We start from the raw sequence: 19,036 nt of genomic DNA on the forward strand, positions 1-19,036 counted from the left end.
CAAATATAGCAGACGATACTCCCTTCATTGAGAAGTAAGTATTAGTATTATATGTAAAACATATTTTATATGTTCATCAATTTTTTCTAATTAACCCCCATTGATGTTTTTCAAACAATAATCAAGTAAAAAAAGAAATAAAAAAGAAATAAAATGCTTAAAATATTTTTTTAAAAAACTTATTATATTAACTATTAACTAATTTAACTAATATTTTTAATCTATTTAAATTAGTTAATTATATCTCACATCAAGCACAAGAAGCACAGGAAGAAGAGTATGTTATTGCGGTGAGTTAAACAAACAAGTGCATGCCACTGATACGGATGGTTCGGGACACGGCAGTGGTGGCACTGATTATTGCCCGTCTACTTGAAAATGATAAGATTTTTTCAATGGGAATGTATTTTGGAGAATAAGATAGAAAATGCTTCTCAATGATACCAAACGAGTCTCTTGTCATTCTTTTCTTTCCCTTTTCTTCGGCTTTGCAATCTTTACCTTCAGACCAAACCACAAGGCAAGATGCCAGTCTAAGGGACCTCAAACTAAAATAACAAAATTGAAACTTGCAACTATCAACATTGCAATCTAACCAACAAATGCTTGGGACTTGTTCAGGATCACTCCTTCGTATTTCACTTGGAACCACTTCATTGCATCCTCCTTTGTGACTCGGTGCTGGATCCCAACACGAGACTTGCACCTGCGGCGACGTCCCACACGGTATCCAGGGCGCTCCAGAACAACATAGAAGTCCATTCCATAGATACCAGTAGATGGATCGTATCTGAAGTAGAGTAGCCAATTTTCAATACACAATACATAACAGTTTTGAAGATTGAAGAAAGAAACTAAATTCAGTTTATACTGCAAAGATGGAAGGATTTATGCACACAGCCAACGGACAGAAACCGGCTTTATTTAAATAACAGGGGAAAACTTCATGGAACTGAAGCTCAGAATTTCATAAAAGAAAAACTAATTAGCCAATAAAAAGTTAAAAACAAAAAATAAGGTTAAACCACACCCTGTAGAAACTTTACATGCCATTGCCCATGAGACATAGTTCAACAGATAAAACACAAAGCAGATGACAAAAATACTGCAATCTAAAGAGATTTTCAGCTTACTTGATCCCCAAATCAATATGCTCCTGAATGCCAAAGCCAAAACATCCAGTATCACTGAAGTTTCTTCTCAGCAGTTCATATTCCTTCACCTTCAGACCACTCTCCAAAAGCTGCATTGCCTTGTCACCCCTAACAGTGACATAGCATGCAATCTTTTCATTCCTTCTAATACCGAAGGAACGAACAGTATACCTTGCTGTCCAAAAGCAGACACGAAGAATGAGACTAACCAACAAGAGAGTGCAGCGAGCGTGAACAATAAATCCAAAGAACACTAATTTCAATCGCTGGAAATACCTGAAATGAAACCAATCATACATCTTTCTTTCGAGGTTTTAAGGATAAAATATGAACACATATAAGAGAACAGTCTTGAAGATATCATAATCAGAAGTCATTAATTTTTATTAGCACTTGAAATCCTTACTGCTCGAGTTCCGGATCTAAAATACAAATTTATCAGGTGATGTAAATAACAGGTGAAAAATGCGTCACTCAAATACTGAAGACTCGAGTGGCTACTCCGCTAGTATTTTTGCTTTAAGGCACATTTAGCATTCAACCAAAAACATATGCCAATATTTTTACAGAAAAAAGTCAAAAACCATGCCAAAATTCCTTAACATTATCATCAATGTGTAATAAGGACTCATGCATTACCATCAGAATGGTGGCAAGTTCTACAATTTGAGGTCAAACCATAAGATTTTTTTCACAAAGAAAATGGTAAGAAATATCACAGGGGCAGAGCCAAGCGAAGCATAGCAAGGGTCCAAAATTCACCTTTGGAGAAAACTGGGGTCTGACCACTAAGCTGCTCCAACACCTATTACCGAAAAGGGTCATTCGAATCAAAGGTCAATGGAGCCAAAAGAGAAAAAGGAAGGACCATTTACAATACGTGATGAATAAATACCTTAGCCGCTCTGGTGAGACGATCTCCACTCTCGCCCACTGAGATATTGAGAACGAGCTTCTGGACCTTTATTTCCCTCATAGGGTTCGCCAGCTTCTTCTCTGAAGCCTGCTCAACAAGCATTCCAGATCACTCAAAAGCAGAAAATGACTCAGTCATGAACGAAAAAGAGTGAGAAGAAGAGTGAGCGGATGAACAACATGCGTACCATTGGAAGGGAACCTGAGCGAAGATTTGCAGCGGCAGATGCAAGGAAGAAAGAATGAAACGAGAAGCACTTATACGGAGTAAGAAGGTGACGGCGCTAGGGTTTTCATAGAACGAAGCATTATTAGAAAAAAAACAAAAAACAGTTTTAGGGCCTTCGCTTTTTGTTAGCCCATGTATTTTTTAATTTAATTTTAATTCAATCTCACAAATTGTTTAAACTTTATTTTTATATTTTGATATATTGTGCGTTTGAATTTTATTTTTTTACCGTAAATTAATTTTATTCATTAGGCTTCAAGGTAAAGAATTTTATTTATTCACTGAAGAATGAAATAAAGTTTTTGAGTTATATATTTTAATTTGATATTATAAAAAAATGAAAACACTTGAACTTGGGAAAACATTTTTTTATATTAAAATCTATGAAAAGAGGGAATCTTCTAAATTAAAAAAAAATTAAAGGGATTATATTTATAACAAATGTCACGGGAGACCGAGATCAGCATTCATTCATTTGATATATGGACTTTAAAACAAGGAAGTTGATTTTAAAATAAAAGAATTACAATGACGTCTTAAGAAAAGAAAATAATTGTTTGTAATTTTAATAATAAGTGAGTAGTCATTATTTAATATTATGAAACTTGTTATTGTAGGTTACTCTATTACATTAGGATTTTTTTTTATAATTACATTCCTTACTCAAGATTTCATAATTATTCTCCTTTTAAAACCATATCCTTACTATTCTTAGACTTAGGACTTTTATCTTTCCGTTGGTTTTCTTTTTAACCTTTGTACTTTAATTTTAGGGTTAATATAATCTTTGATCTTTCAAATTTATCCTTATTTTGATTTTGGTCCTTCAAATTTATTTTCATTTATAACATTAATCCTTATAATCTAATAAAAACTTGGACTAATTTGCCCCTTTGAAGGACCAAAACTAAAATGAGGATAAACTTGAGGGACCAAAAATTATATTATACTAAATTTTATTTGTAGTTAGTTTTTCTTTTATCAAAGAAAAAATTAGAAAGGAGGTCGATGCCCCTTGAACAAGTCAAAAGATTTTTTTTTTGGGTCAACAGTTGAAAATTTTTTCATTGTTTAAGTTAATCAAAGTTTTAAAACTATAATATTGATTCTGTTCTTCATTATTGAAAATGGCATGGTTAGGAGGAAAGGCATCATCAATCACTAACAAAGATCAAACTCAAAACACTATTGCATAAGCTTAACCCAAACGCAATTTGACTTGCAGCAACCAAACCATGAGTTCAGATAATCCATGTCAATAGTTAGCGAAGCACAATTTGTCTTGTCTAGATAATTCAAGCAAAAACAAAGATTATCGTTAGTAGTTTGGTAACATAGTGATATGAAAACTCCCATTCAAATGGAAAGTTGCAAATTCGGCTTTTTTTTTTTTTGGGGTAGACACAGATTTTTTTTTTTTCACTTGAAGACAATCCTACTTGAGCCATTATCAAATATTAAATGTGAGCATCGAGAATTTAATCTTTGATTCACCATGTTATGGGAAACTAATCTCTTCAATTTAAGGGGTGTTTTGATAAACTCAAACTATGGTTTCGAGAATAGCTTCTGGATAATAGCTTGTTGGGAGAATAAATTTTGTGACTAGATTTTGAAAAAAAAGTGATTTTGATAAAATGAGAATATTTGGATAATTGTTATCAAAATCTTTTTTTTCATATACAAATTACTAAAAAAGACATAAGCTAATATGATAATTAGATAAATGATAGATTTTAATTTATATTTTTGTTTGAAATAATAAATTTCTAAATAATAAATTATATATGAAAAAATATAATTAATATTATCTCCGGTCCTTAGTATAAGAGCTAATTGGGTATTCCATTTGATTTTGAATATAAGATATCAATCTATCTTGTCTAATATATTTATCCATTTTTTTCAAAGTAGTCCTTATGTTAGTTTGCACATGTTAAATGTTACATTAAATAATAATCCCAATGCATATTGTTAATAGGTGTTTTAGAGAATGCAACACATATTTATTATAAATAAATAATTTAACTAATTTTTTTAATATTTACAAATTAATTTTCTAACTCTTACATTAAGGATCAAAGATAGTAATTAATATGTGTATATATATTTATATCCCAAACCATGGTTTTATACCTTCAAAAGCAAAAAAAAAAAAATCATTTTATAAAAAACCATGGTTTCATACCCAAAACCATGGTTTCCAAATGAAAAGTGATTTTGGAAAAAAATTATGGTATTTGATTGCTTTTATACAAACCATAGTTTCAAATTGAAAAGAGATTTTGAAAAAATATATAGTGTTTGGATGTTTTCTCTTCAAATCATGGTTTTCTCTTCAAAACTATGGTTTGAAGAAAAACCCAAACATTCCCTAACGTAACCCTACTGGGGCAAGTTGGATTCTGCTTATAATGTCAAGTTGGGGAGGGAGACCCGGGGGGGGACAGAGAACAAAAATCCAACCACTTTTGGTCCAACCTGATCCATAGAGCATGATCCAACCACAAGCTTGGTCAAACAGGCTTGTTTTAACCTGACCATCATTTGGAGTCATGATTGGATTGCTATTACTTTAACCGCTGTCTCGACTATTTTGATTTCCTGTACTTTTTTTCCCCCCTGTTTCTGTTTGTGGGTGGGGATACAATTATGTTAATTGTAATGGATCCAGGTTCGTTTCCTTTTCAAATCAAAAGATTAGATGAGCAAAACAGAGTGCGGTAAATGGGCAAATCAAACAGAACGATACCTTCAATCTGGTCGGGTTTGTCCCCCGGGGGGGAGGGGGATTCTAACGAAATTAGAGCGCAAATAAAAGCAATCGAAAAAAGCAGCTATCATATTCAAGGAAAACTTGTCAAGAGCTAAATAAATATAAGAAACTCCTGAAGGGCAACATCTAATCAAAATTGCTATATATTACATCTGCATGATCATTGAGGAACCTGGATACTGCTCACGCTATTTTGATGCTACTCCACTCTCACTCAAGATTCAAATTTTAAGAAGAAACAAGCTCAAAATTTTGGGATAGAATTAGACAAAAATTACTAAAAAGACTCCAAAATCAGGAGAAGTGTATGCCAGCTTTGTTGAATAAAGAAAGCAAATATAGGAATTCCTGCAGACTGAGCTTGGATGACCTCTTCTCTTCAAAATCTCCCTCTTTTAGAACACCCATAACCTTGTCCTTAAATTCAGATTGCACTTCTTCAGCATCACCGTCCCCACCTTCGATCTCCATTTCATCATCTTCATCTAATCCATTATCCATTCCCATGCCTTGATCTTCCGTGGAGTTGCCAAAACCAGAGAAGTCCATTTTCATATCGTTTTGCTCTGTTAAACCTTCTTGTGAGAGTTTTAGTGATTGCACAGTCTTGTAGTTCTTTTCCAGCAAGGAGATCACATTCTTCTGCCTAAAAATTGAACCAAGTGTCTTGTTCTTTCTATTAAAACAAATACGCAAAAATCCGTCCCATTCCTTCTGCTTAACTTCAATGCGAGGTTTCCTCGGCTCAATTCGCACTACGGAGGAATCAACCTTTGGGGGAGGTCGGAAATTGTTTTTTCCAACTTTGAGGAGGTGGGAGACTCGAGCAAGGAGTTGAGTATTCACAGTGAGACGACAATAGAGCTTGTCACCAGGCTGAGCAACCAGTCTCATGGCAAATTCTCTCTGAAACATAATAATTGCACACCTAAATGCAGGTTGGTGGTTGAGTAACTTGAATGTGAGCGGCGAAGATATTTGATATGGAATGTTTGCCACACATATGTCAAAATAGGGAAGTTCAGTCTTAAGCACGTCGCCTTGCATAACCTAAACAGAACACAGAAAGGAAAAAAAATATAAGATGCCGAGTCATATCAAATATAAAATATAAATTATATTCCGTTCTCAGATATTTTGAAGGTTAGACAAGCAAGGAGAGAAAAAAAGTGACAAGTTCCTCCCAGTCAAACATCACTTTTTTCTTTTTTCTCTTTATTTTACTTATTTGTTTGTCTATAACGGGAAGCTGCTGCTATCTCTTGAAGTTAAGACTACTAGGAACTCTATCCAAATCCCCACCCATTTCAACTTCTTGAGCTAAAAGTATAGAGGCTTGTCAAACCTGGCTTCATGAAAGGCAACAGAGTAACTACTCAATAAGACAATTTCTTCGCACTATAGTCTAATAAGATCATTTGATGAAAGCAAGTACAGAATAACAAATTGCCACTTCTTGCAAAATGACATCAAAAGGAAAAGGGATCATTAATATATATATATATATATATATATATATATATATAACATCACTGAAATCATGGTCAGCTCCTCCTTCACCAGTTTGACGTTGGAAAAGCCCCCAAAAAAACAAGGGAAAAAAAGGCCGAACGCTCAGGCATTGTATCAGTGGTAGTGAGGTGACTAATCATGAGCATCCACAACTACATATCCAAGACCTTTAAACTGTTATAGCACACAAAATAAAGGACCAAACAAATGTTCCGTAACTCATAAGAAGCAACACTTATGTATTGATGAAGCCTCTATCTCTAAATATAACGATAGCCATCTCTTGCCTGGAGTCGGATATCATCTTATTCAAGTGCAACTTCCTATAAATAGATTAAAAATGGACTTCTACCTGGACTAACGACTAACATTCTAACAACATGGGCAGATTCTAAACAGCCAAACGTATAAACTATTAAAAAAAAAATCCGTTTCTAGTGACCTATCCACAAATTTCAATAAGGGAAAAGGAAAGCTCTCAGATTCTTATGTCCAACAATATCTTTAAACCAATGCCTAACAGTACAGCAAGTGTTTTCACGAATGGCCAAACACAGATAACCTAGAAGGCCTTTCTCTCTTGAGATTTCTCAGTAATTTTTAATCATCTAAGTAACAGAGGGAAAGAACTTAACCTTAAGGCGGCTGGAGTAAGGGGTACCCTGGAATCGTCTTTGAAGCTCGAGAACCATACGAGGATCAATCTCAACAGCAATTACCATCTTTCCAGCTTCCAATAACTTCTTCGTAAGATTTCCGGTCCCAGGACCGATTTCGAGGATGACATCGGTGCTTTTGATGCCAGATTTCTGGACTATGGAATCCACCAGCAAAGGGTTCTTGAGGATATGCTGACCCTTCGATTTGTGAAATGATATACCGCCTTGGTACGGCGTGTGCTGTTGCTGTGGCTTGCCTTTCTCCTTCCTGATTTTACCTCCCGCCATTGATCGGAGAGACACAGGACACTGCAATGTGGCGGTATCGCGACAACTAGGGCAGAAGAAGAAGAAGAAAACGGATTAGGTAAGGCCTTGTTTAGGTTAAATTTTGGGCCTCGTATTTGGTGCAAATACTCAACACGGAGCACAAAATATGCAACCCGACCCGGCCCAGGCTTAAATTTGTAATTTGGGGGGGGGGAAATCTTGGTACTATGCTTCCACTGAATTTGAATGAATAGAAAAATAGGTGGAAGAGGAAATTTTAGAAGACAAGAGAAATAAATCCCTGTTTGTTGTTCAGTTTTCAAAGTATGTTTTCAATTTAAAAAAAAAATTAAAAAAAGGGTTTGAAAATGTATTTTCAGCGTGTCTCGTTTCTTTTTGTTCTACAAAATTATGGAAGAGGCAAAGAATATTATATTTTTATAAATGATGATTATGCTAATAAAGCCAAATATTCTTTTGTCGTTCACTTCACTTCACCATTTTAGATATGTTTTTTTAAATAGTGATTTAAATTGACGTTTTTATTTTTTTTGTTCCAAATTTTGTTTTAGAAAATTACTTTATTTTCTAAGAACGTAAAAATGAAAAAAAAAAAAATTGAATCAAACCAGACCTAAATTTCCCATATTTGATGAGAAAATAAATGAAAAATGTAAGAGAAATAATAGACATCATGCCCATATGCTTTTGAGTTTTTACGGAAAAAATTTCTTTTTTAAAAAGGAAGATTTTTCAAAGTTACTCTAAAGAGGAGAAAAGGGGCAAGAGCCCACATTTTTTTATATGAATATTATCATCACTGTTAAACAGGTTATTTTCTTTCTTTTTTTCCTATCATTTTCTTTTCTTCTATTAATCTGAATATATGGCTAAAACATATTTATTTCCCTTTTTCCTTCTTTATATTCCTTCTTTCCATTTTCTTTCCTTATATTTTCTGTTTTCATCCAAACAAAGTATAAAATTCATGACTGGTACAAATCCATTGATTTATGAGGAAATTATATATATAAATTATATTCTATTGAAAATTAAGAAATATATAACCATTTTTAGAATATTTTTCTATATAATAAATTATATTGAACGTCAAGAATGGCTTTGAGAAAACGTTGATCTCAAGCCCTTCCTTCGTATATATATTCTTTTTTCCAAGTCCAGATGATATCGATGGCCTTGACAGTAGGATTGACATTAGCTTGGAAAGCTCTTAATCAACATAAGGAGAGGAGGATTCATTCACAAGTATGCTTCTGTTCCTAGCTTTCATACATCTTATCACATAGTGCTAAAGGTGATGAGCCAGATTTGGTATTACTTCCTCCTATTTATATTGCTCATAAACCAACCACACGTAATGTCATAACGATAGGGAGGAGGAAGACAATCAGGTGAATTGCTGAGATTCCAATAAAAGGATTTAATTATAAAAAAAATCTCAACCATAATTAAACAGTAAAAACATGTCATTTCATTCACTGAAACTCATCATAATATGCTACTCAATTGTTATCGAATTTTCGGGTGATTAAATTTTTTTTATTGGGACTTTTTAGTAATCGCCCAAAAAATATCTAATTGTAAATTAATAGATAGTATGATTGTAACCTCAAGCAGTCGGTACTAGAGCCGGGAAAACGGGCCGAGCCCGTCGGGCCGGCCCTTTTAGGCCCTGAAATTATGAGGGCCGGGCTTGATATTTTTCTCTTAAAATGAAACATAAGCCCTGGAGGGCTGGCCCTAGAGGGCCGAGGGCTTAAAAGGGCCGGCCCTGGAGGGCCACGGGCCGGCCCTTTTAAGCCCTTTTATATTTTTTTTATTTTTAAAATTTTTTTATATAAGATTAATGTTATTAATTTTTTACATTGTTAATAATATTTCAAATATTTAGTTATTATTATCATTTTAAAAGTAAATTTAGTTTTAAATAATAATTTATCCAATTAAATTTTTAAAAAATGGGTTAATTTGGACTTTAATAATGATTTGATTTATATTATATGCGTTGATATTTTTAAACTATATATATATTTGATAATAGAATATTTTTATACTTATATAACTTGTGATTCTATAATTTGAATTAGAAATTCATGAGTTTTAACAGCAATGTTTCTCACATTAAAGTAAAAAAATAGTTAGATTGCAAAATTTAAAATTAAAATTCTTATAAAGAAGAAAAACTTGATATTTTTGTTACGAAAGAAAAGTATACTTATGAAGAAAAGTAATTAATTATAGTGATGATGAAGTTTCAAAAGATTAATAATAGTGTTTATTTATTGCACAATTGCATTATAAATAAAACTTTTAGATGTTGTTATCTTGTTAATGAATGTTTTAGATGTTCTTAGATGTTGATGAATATTTATATATGATGATATTTTATATGTGACTTAATTTTATTCATATTTATGTCTTTTATTAATAATTTCATTGATTTATTTTTATAAAAAATATGATAAATATAAAAAATAGTATTTTTTCTTAAACGGGCCAAAAGCCCGCGGGCCGGCCCTGGCCCTGTAGCTTAAGGGCCGGGCCTAGCAAATTGGGGTATTTTTAAAATTCCAGCCCTGGAGGGCCGGCCCTTTTAAGCCCGCCAGCCCTGAAGGGCCGGCCCTGATTCCCGGCTCTAGTCGGTACTTACCCTTATAATATTTTTTTGGGTGGGGGGGGGGGGGAAGAAACGCCATGGTTGTGTCTATTGCAAGACTCACTTTGTTTAGTGTTTATTCTTTCACAAGCTCATGCATTCTTCTTACTTCTTAGGGGACCATATACTATACAATTTACAAAAAAGACAGTGAGTCTTCCAAAGCATGTTCACGAAGTGTCACCAGGTAACTTGTAGAAAAGTCACCTCATGTCCAATAAGCGCCAATACTTGAATAACTCTCGACTAAAAATGACATTTTTCAGAAAAGAGAGATAGCAATATCTCAGTCACACAATTAAAAGTATGCCATCTGTAAAAACCAAATATGTGAAAGCCATGGAAACAGAAGGACACTTAATCACTCCACATGGTATTCATCCCCAAAAATATGGAAAAAAAAATGTCATGAGGAAAAGTAGTTAAGCTAAATTTCAATTTTATACGTGGCGTTCTCCCAAATACAAAAGAATCAAACAAGTCCTAAAAGTAGCATCTACAAGGATGCATTACCACTAAGACTTTGCTCAGTTTGTTCACCCCACATAAACAACACATGTACGTGCATGTGCATCAATGCTTCAAGAAAGGAAGAGATGGCAATTATCTAGCCAGAACAAAATAAGATAGCTCTCATAAAAACTCTTTCCAAGCTCATTGCCGGATCAAAAAGATTGACGTTATTATTTCACAAGAACAAATATGTTTATACCAAAAGAATGAAAGACAAAGCTTAATTGAGAAGAAGCAGAACAACAGGAAGACAGTCATAACTCGGAAGAAAATCGCTAGATATTCGTAACCACTGAATTAATTTCGTTTGTAAATCTAACAAAAAGATTGGGATCGGAGACTGAACCATATGGATAATCATTAGCCAAATATGCTGCCTATCTGTATCAGCAAGGGAGAGTCAATCAAATGGGTAGTACTTGGTAAATATAAAATGAACTCCCGGGATCCAACAACATCTATGGCTGATACCCAACAAAAAAACAAAAACAGAGAGAGATGAACTTTGATATTTCTGTACAGAAGTGCAGGGAGGTCAATGCAATTGACTTTAAATTTCAATTGCTGTCAGACATTACGTTGGTTGAATATTACAACAAATTTCAACGTGAACACAAGGATCTAACCTTCTTTTATCGTCTTTAAAAGACCCCTAGCAAACATTTCATCAAGAACATTCTCTGCCTTATCATTCCAACCTTTCTCCAAAAGAGTTCCAATGATTGTTTCAAAAGTTACAAAATTTGGAAGGCATCCATTCTCTCCCATTTGAAAAAACAATGCCTTGGCCTCATCAAACAAGCCCCCTTTACAAAATCCATTAATCATAGCACTATATGCTTGGACATCTAGAGGATGGCCATTAACCAAAAGATACTGAAAAACTTGTTGAGCAGTGTTTAATCTACCACCCTTGCACAAACCATCAATAAGTATGGTGTATGTGTGTGTATTTGGCTGTATTCCTAAACCAACAATTTTATTGAATAGCATAATTGCTTCATCAAGATGCTGGCTCTTGCACAATCCATCCAAGAAGACATTGTAGGCCATTATATCTGGTAGATGACCATTATCATGCATCTCATAAATAAGCTCCTGCACGGTTGAGATCTTTCCTGATTTGAACAGGCCATCAATAAGAGAACTATAGGTGACAACATTAGGAACCAAACTTTTGCATCGCATTTCTTGAAAAAGATCCATGGCTTCACCAATCCTTTTGATTTTGCACAACCCATTAATCAGGATATTGTAACTAAAAACATCAGGTGTCAAATCACTTTTGATCATTCTATTAAGAACTTTCTTTGACTCATTAACATGATTCATCATACAGTACCCATCCATTAAAGCATTGTAAGTGATAACATCAGGCTTTGTACCACATTTCATCATCCTACCAACTATTGCCTCAGCTTTGGTTACACGCCCTTTTTTACAAAATGCATCTACCAAGATATTAAAGGTATAAATACAAGGAGTGATACCTTCCAGCCCCATTTTATTTAGCAACCACGTGGCTTCTTTCCATTGATCCATGCAACAGAAACCATATGTTAGGGAGTTGTAGGTAACAATACTAGGAGATATTCCCTTATCAGTCATTTCATGGTATAATTTTTTTGCCTCAATTGCAAGCCCTTCTTTACAAAGACCAGCTATGACTGTGTTGTACATAACTAAATTAGGCTTAACTAATCCGGTCTCCATCTTTCGAAGCAATTCAAGAGCAGCAGACGTTTTTCCAATTTTACAGAAGCCATTAATCAGGGTCCCATAGCTTACCTCATTTAACTGAAATCCTTTTGCCAATATGTCCTTTTGAAAGACAAGGGCTTCTCTAACGTTATCATTAATGCAGAGACCTTTCAACAGAGTATTTAAAGTTATTATATCTGGCTGACAGCCCATCTTGAAAATCCTCCCTAGAATAGAGAAAGCAAAAGACATGTTACCCAAATGGCAGTAACAATTGATCAAGATGTTCAGAGTAAATAAACACGGCATGAATCCCCTGCATTCTGCTTTTGATAAAAGGGAAATAGCAGTTCGGTGATGCTTCATCTTCGCGAGAGATCCTAGAATCTTATTAATACGAACTGTAGAGGGTTGGGGATTCACATGAAGCAAGCTATTAAATGAAGAGGTAGCCTCTTCAATGCACTTAAGATTTGGCGAATGGGAAAGAAATCTGTGGAATGCGTACCTTGCAGCTCTACCGTAAATCATGTTCGCTATCAGAAATTCAGATATGCTTTGAGGAAGAAGGGGACAATGGAGCTGTGAAGAACCAGACGCCGGAAAATCACAAGCGCTCGCCACTAGTCTTTTGCTTTTTCTGCTCCGCGAGACTGAAAGAAGGCTCACCTTTTTTTCGAGGGGGAAAAATATTAAAATTAAAATTGACCAAAAAAAACGGTTATCAATACCAATAAATTTTATTAACAGAAATAAAAAGTACTACTTTTAATTCTAATTATAAGACCTTATTTATTTTATAATTTGGATTATAAACGAAGTCTTATAATTAGGATGTTTACAAAGCAGGTTTTATGATTAGGATTGGAGTTAGTATTGATTTGATTCATATAGTTTTTAATACAAAATATAAAATTGATTAACAAATGATAAAAATAACAAGATGAGTTATGTGAATCAACAAATATTAAATCTCTCAATAAAGATGATTATTATTTATTTATTTCAGTTTTTTTCTCACTCTCGCTCTTCTTTTCCATTTACATTATTCAAATCAAATTTTGATAATTTTCATTTGTTTATTATTTCAAGTTTATAAACTTCAATAAAAATATTAAACCCACTCTCTTTTTGAGTTTTTAGGCTTCAATTTGTTAGTGGTGTGTGTGTGTGTATATTTTGTTATGTTTGTTTCGTACTTTAGACTTAAGCAGTTAAGCTAATAATGTTGGAACTCAGAATATTAATAACTTCTCGTTTTTAGAGACCAAATTGATAAAGGGGCCTAACACAAATATATTTTATCAATTTTTATGTCAGTCTTTCACTTATTGAGTTATAAAATTATTTATTAAAATTGTAGAACCAAATCATTTTAGCATTTCAGTCTTCTCTGGAATGCATTCAGTTTTACAAATAAATTAAGATTATAAAAAAATTGAATATCAATGAAAATAAAATAATCAATATTATGTCCCTCCTGTCAAGATAAAAATACTCCCCTGGTCTTTAATATAAAACATATTTCTTATATTTGTCAATTTTTTCTAAATTACCCTTATGGATGCTCCATCAATCATAATCAAGTAAGTGAGGGAGAAAGGATATTAAGAAAGATGATTATAATGTTTTAGAAAAAGCATGTCATGTTTCTTATAATTAACTAACTTATCTAACTTTTTCAATCTAATTAAATTAGTTAAATAGATCTTATATTAAGGATCGGAATAATATTAAGTACATATAGGAACAAAGAGAAAACGCCATTGCTCAATAACTGAATAAATATTACTCCAAAAATTATCATGGAGCATTATTTAAAGGTTTGGACTAGATAATTCAAAGCAAATAAGAACCATGTGGCTTAACAATATGAAAGTTATTATGTAATTGGAAGGTTGTGAGTTCGATCTTATTCATAACATCAAATTGTTTTTTTATTTTAGTTTGCTTATAAATTTCCATGCGATTAGTTTGGCTCTTGTATTTAGTTTGTTGATGTGATGCTTGCTTCTTTGTTTAATTTTATTGATTATGTTCCGCACTTATGAAATTCTACCTCTGGTTCTAAATATGCTATTCACTTTGTAGTGATTACGTTACAAAGTAAATTGTATATTTATATTTAGAACGGTAGAGAAGTATGTCTCATATGGTTTTTTTTTTTTTTTTGGTCGTTCTTGTGCATGTTCTCTATTTTTTAAAACCCTAAATTTTGGCCAATTCTGTTTTAAGAAAATCATTTCAATTCTTAACATGGGAGACCAAGTCCTGCCTAGTTTGCTATCAAACTAAGACCATATTATGGATATTCTTGCCCAACCTTACTCTCTGTCTAGACCTTACCAAGTGAGTTGATTAGACAACAAATATGTTTATGCCAAAAGAATGAAAGGCAAAGCTTAATTGAGCAGAAAGAGAACAACAGGAAGAAAAACCATTGAATTAATTTTGTTTGTAAATCTAACAAAAAGATTGGGATCGAACACTGAACCATATGGATAATCATTAGTCAAATATGCTGCCTATCTGTATTAGCAAGGGAAATTCAATCAAATGACGACTAGTTGATAAAGATAAAATGAACTCCCGGGATCCAATAACATCCATGGCTGACACCCAACAAAAAAAAACAAAAACAAAAGCAGAGAGAGATGGATTTTGATATTTCTGTACAGAAGTGCGGGGAGGTCAGTGCAATTGACTTTACTTCAATTGCTGTCAGACATTACATTGGTTGAATATTACAACAAATTTCCACATGGGCACAAGGATCTAACCTTCTTTGATCGTCTTTAAGAGACCCCTAGCAAACATTTCATCAAGAACATTCTCCGCCTTATCATTCTCACCTTTCTCCAAAAGAGTTCCAATGATTGTTTCAAAGGTTACAAAATTTGGAAGGCATCCATTCTCTCCCATTTGAAAAAACAATGCCTTTGCCTCATCAAACAAGCCCTCTTTACAAAATCCATTAATCATAGCACTATATGCTTGGACATCTAGAGGATGGCCATTAACCAAAAGATACTGAAAAATTTGTTGAGCAGTATTTAATCTACCACCCTTGCACAAACCATCAATAAGTATGGTATATGTGTATGTATTTGGCCGTATTCCTAAACCACCAATTTTATTGAATAGCATAATTGCTTCATCAAGATGCTGGCTCTTGCACAATCCATCCAACAAGATATTGTAGGTTATTATATCTGGTAGATGACCATTATCATGCATCTCATAAATAAGCTCCTGCACCGTTGAAATCTTCCCTGATTTGAACAGGCCATCAATAAGAGAACTATAGGTGACAACATTGGGAACCAAACTTTTGCATCGCATTTCTTGAAAAAGATCCATGGCTTCACCAATCCTTTTGATTTTGCACAACCCATTAATCAAGATATTGTAACTAAAGACATCAGGTGTCAAATCACTTTTGATCATTCTATTAAGAACTTTCTTTGACTCATTAACATGATTCATCATACAGTACCCATCCATTAAGGCATTGTAAGTAATTACATCAGGCTTTGTACCACATTTCATCATCATACCAACAATTGCCTCAGCTTTTGTTGCACTCTCATTTTTACAAAATGCATCTACCAATATATTGAAGGTATAAATACTAGGCCTGATGCCTTCTAGCACCATTTTATTTAGCAACCATGTGGCTTCTAGCAATTGATCCATGCAACAGAAACCATGTATTAGGGAATTGTGGGTAACAATATTAGGAGATATTCCCCTATCAGTCATTTCATGGTATAATTTTTTTGCCTCAATTGCAAGCCCTTCTTTACAAAGACCATCTATGACTGTGTTGTAGATAATTAAATCAGGCTTAACCAACCCTCTCTCCATCTTTCGAAGCATTTCAAGAGCAGCAGACGTTTTTCCAATTTTACAGAAGCCATTAATCAGGATGCCATAGCTTACCTCATCTAACTGAAATCCTTTGGTCAATATGTCATTGTGAAAGACAAGGGCTTCTCTAACGTTATTACTAATGCAGAGACCTTTCAACAGAGTATTTAAAGTTATTATATCTGGCTGACAGCCCATCTTGAGAATCCTCCCTAGAATAGAGAAAGCAGAAGGCATGTTACCCAAATGGCAGTGACAATTGATCAAGATGTTTAGAGTAACCAAACATGGCGAGAATCCCTTGCATTCTGCTTGGGCGAAAAGGGAGATAGCAGTTCGCTGATGTTTCATCTTTACGACAGAACCCAAAATCTTATTAATACGAACTATAGAGGGTTGGGGATTCATATGAAGCAAGCTATTAAATGAAGAGATAGCCTCTCCAATGCTCTTAGGATTTGGCGAATGAGAAAGAAATTTGGGGAATGCGTACCTTGTTGTAGCTCTACCGAAAATCATGTTCGCTATCAGAAATTGAGATGTGCTTTGAGGAGGAAGGGGACAATGGAGCTGTGAAGAACCAGCCGCCGGAAAATCACGAGCGCTCGCCAAAGTGTTTTGCCTTCCGTCAGACTGAAAGAAGTATCGCCGTTGTTTCGGAGGGGAGAAAAAATGTAAATTAAAATTGGCCCAAAAAATTGGTCATATTTATTAACGGAAATAAAAACTATTGATTTGATTCATTTAGTTTTTAATATAAAATAGAAAATTGATTTACAAATGATAAAAATAGCAAAATGGGTTTATGTAAATCAGCATTACAGCATATATTAAATCTCTCAATGAAGATTTTTTTTACTTCAGTTTTTTTTCTGACTCTCGCTCTTCTTTTCAATTAAAATTATTCAAATCAAATTTCAATAATTTTCATTTGCTTATTATTTTAAATTTATAAAATTTAATAAAAATATTAAATCCATCTTCTGTTTGTTTCGTGCTTTAGACTTAGGCAGGTAAGTTGATAATGTTGGAACCCAGAATATTTATAACTTCTCATTTTTAGAGGCCAATTTGATAAAGCGACCAAACACAAATATATTTTATCAATTTTTATATCTCATTCTTTCGCTTGTCGAGTTATCAAATCATTTATTAAACTTGTAGAATCAAATCATTTTAGCATTTCATTCTTCTCTGGAATGCATTCATTTTTACAAATAAATTAAGACCATAAAAAAAATTGAACATCAATAAAAATAAAACAATCAATATTATTTCCCTCCCGTCAAAATATTAAGTAGGTATAGGAATAAAAAGAAAACACCATTGCTCACTAACTGAATGAATGCTACTCAAAAATTATTATGGAGCATTTTTTAAAGGTTTGGAATAAATAATTCAAAGCAAATAAGAACCTTATAACATCAAATTGTTCTTTATTTCAGTTTGCTTATAAATTTCCATGTGATTAGTTTGGCTTTTGTATTTAGTTTGTTGCTGTGATTGTTTGCTTCTTTGTTTAATTTTATTGATTATGTTCCAAACTTATGAAATATTACCTTGGGAAAATCCCAGAAAAAGCTCTTGGAATATATCAAATCCCAGATTGGGCCCTTAAATTTCGAAAATGACAGAATGGGTCATTGACCCAATTTGTCATTTGTGAAATTCAGGCGAATTGACATTTTTGCCCCTGAGCAAAAGTGAGTAGTTATTCTCTAAACAAATCTAGGTAACGCTTATACTGTTCTAGTGATTATAAAATTCGTTGTAGTTAATAATAAGGTACTTAACAATAATAAGATACCTGACTATGAAAAAATGAGTAGTTATTCTCTATACAAATCTAAGTAATGCTTACATTGTTCTAGTGATTACAGCATTAGTTGTAGTTAATAACAAGACACCTGACTATGAAAAAAGTGAATAGTTATTCGCTATACGAATATAGGTAACACCTAAACTCTTATAGTGATTCCTTGAATCATTGTAGTGAATGAATAAATGAGGGCAAAATTGTCAATTCGCCTGAATTTCACAAATGACAGATTGGGTCAATGACCCATTCTGTCATTTTCGAAATTTAAGGACCCAATCTGACATTTCCCATATTCCAAGGACCTTTTTTGGGATTTTCCCTATTACCTTTGCTCCTAAATATAATATTCATTTTGTTGGGATTATACTACAAAATAAATGTTATATTTATATTTAGGACCGGAGGCAAGTATGTATCACATATCACCTCTAGTACTTAATATAAGAGTTAATTTAACTTTCAATTTGATTCTAAATATAAGACCTCAATCTATTTTTTATCATATTTATTCTTTTTTTTTAAATAATCCTTATAGTAATTACACATATCAAATGTTTGATCAAGTATTAAAGCTAATACACTTGATTAGTAAGAGTAATTTAGGAAAAACAATACTTATTTATTACAAATAACTAACTAAATAAACTTCCTTAAACTACTTAAATTAGTTAACTAGTTTTTATATTAAAAACTAGAGGTAGTAGGTTTTTTGGTTGTTCTTATGGTTGTCTCTATTTTAATTAGTGGTGGAAACAAGTTAGATGGCCTGTCATGGGCTTGTGGTCTAGCCTGCATTAGGCCTAGTTTGGCATGGCTTGTTTCAAAATAAAAAAAGGCTTAGGCCTTTTTAATGGCTTATTTAGCCTAAGAGGCCATGCCTAGGCTTCTTAAAAAGCCTGTTAAACATGTTTATTTATCTTGATTTTTATTTTTGTTTTGTA

General features: G+C 33.2%; 4 protein-coding genes across 4 annotated transcripts; all 4 read right to left on the reverse strand.

The window, feature by feature from the left end:
• Positions 1 to 369: 369 nt before the first annotated feature.
• On the reverse strand, positions 370 to 2,304 carry LOC114757727 (60S ribosomal protein L11). The gene is made up of 5 exons (XM_028946798.1): positions 2,258 to 2,304; positions 2,050 to 2,157; positions 1,917 to 1,959; positions 1,134 to 1,329; positions 370 to 790 (listed from the first exon to the last, which is right to left on the reverse strand). The coding sequence occupies exons 1-5, from the start codon at positions 2,258 to 2,260 to the stop codon at positions 592 to 594; spliced, it is 549 nt and encodes a 182-aa protein (XP_028802631.1). The 5' UTR covers positions 2,261 to 2,304; the 3' UTR covers positions 370 to 591.
• Positions 2,305 to 5,141: 2,837 nt separating this feature from the next.
• LOC114757726 (ribosomal RNA small subunit methyltransferase) lies at positions 5,142 to 7,582 on the reverse strand. The gene is made up of 2 exons (XM_028946797.1): positions 7,222 to 7,582; positions 5,142 to 6,124 (listed from the first exon to the last, which is right to left on the reverse strand). The coding sequence occupies exons 1-2, from the start codon at positions 7,531 to 7,533 to the stop codon at positions 5,369 to 5,371; spliced, it is 1,068 nt and encodes a 355-aa protein (XP_028802630.1). The 5' UTR covers positions 7,534 to 7,582; the 3' UTR covers positions 5,142 to 5,368.
• A 3,568-nt stretch (positions 7,583 to 11,150) lies between these two features.
• LOC114757725 (pentatricopeptide repeat-containing protein At1g62670, mitochondrial-like) lies at positions 11,151 to 12,988 on the reverse strand. Its single transcript, XM_028946796.1, has 2 exons — positions 12,915 to 12,988; positions 11,151 to 12,633 (listed from the first exon to the last, which is right to left on the reverse strand). The coding sequence occupies exon 2, from the start codon at positions 12,617 to 12,619 to the stop codon at positions 11,327 to 11,329; it is 1,293 nt and encodes a 430-aa protein (XP_028802629.1). The 5' UTR covers positions 12,620 to 12,633; positions 12,915 to 12,988; the 3' UTR covers positions 11,151 to 11,326.
• Positions 12,989 to 15,001: 2,013 nt separating this feature from the next.
• LOC114757731 (pentatricopeptide repeat-containing protein At1g62670, mitochondrial-like) lies at positions 15,002 to 16,795 on the reverse strand. Its single transcript, XM_028946801.1, has one exon. The coding sequence runs from the start codon at positions 16,793 to 16,795 to the stop codon at positions 15,182 to 15,184; it is 1,614 nt and encodes a 537-aa protein (XP_028802634.1). The 3' UTR covers positions 15,002 to 15,181.
• Between the last annotated feature and the right edge of the window lie 2,241 nt (positions 16,796 to 19,036).

This window comes from Neltuma alba, unplaced genomic scaffold (assembly GCF_004799145.2).
Source record: "Neltuma alba isolate B1F8T4 unplaced genomic scaffold, ASM479914v2 tig00010622_pilon, whole genome shotgun sequence".
Classification (NCBI taxonomy): Eukaryota; Viridiplantae; Streptophyta; class Magnoliopsida; order Fabales; family Fabaceae; genus Neltuma; species Neltuma alba.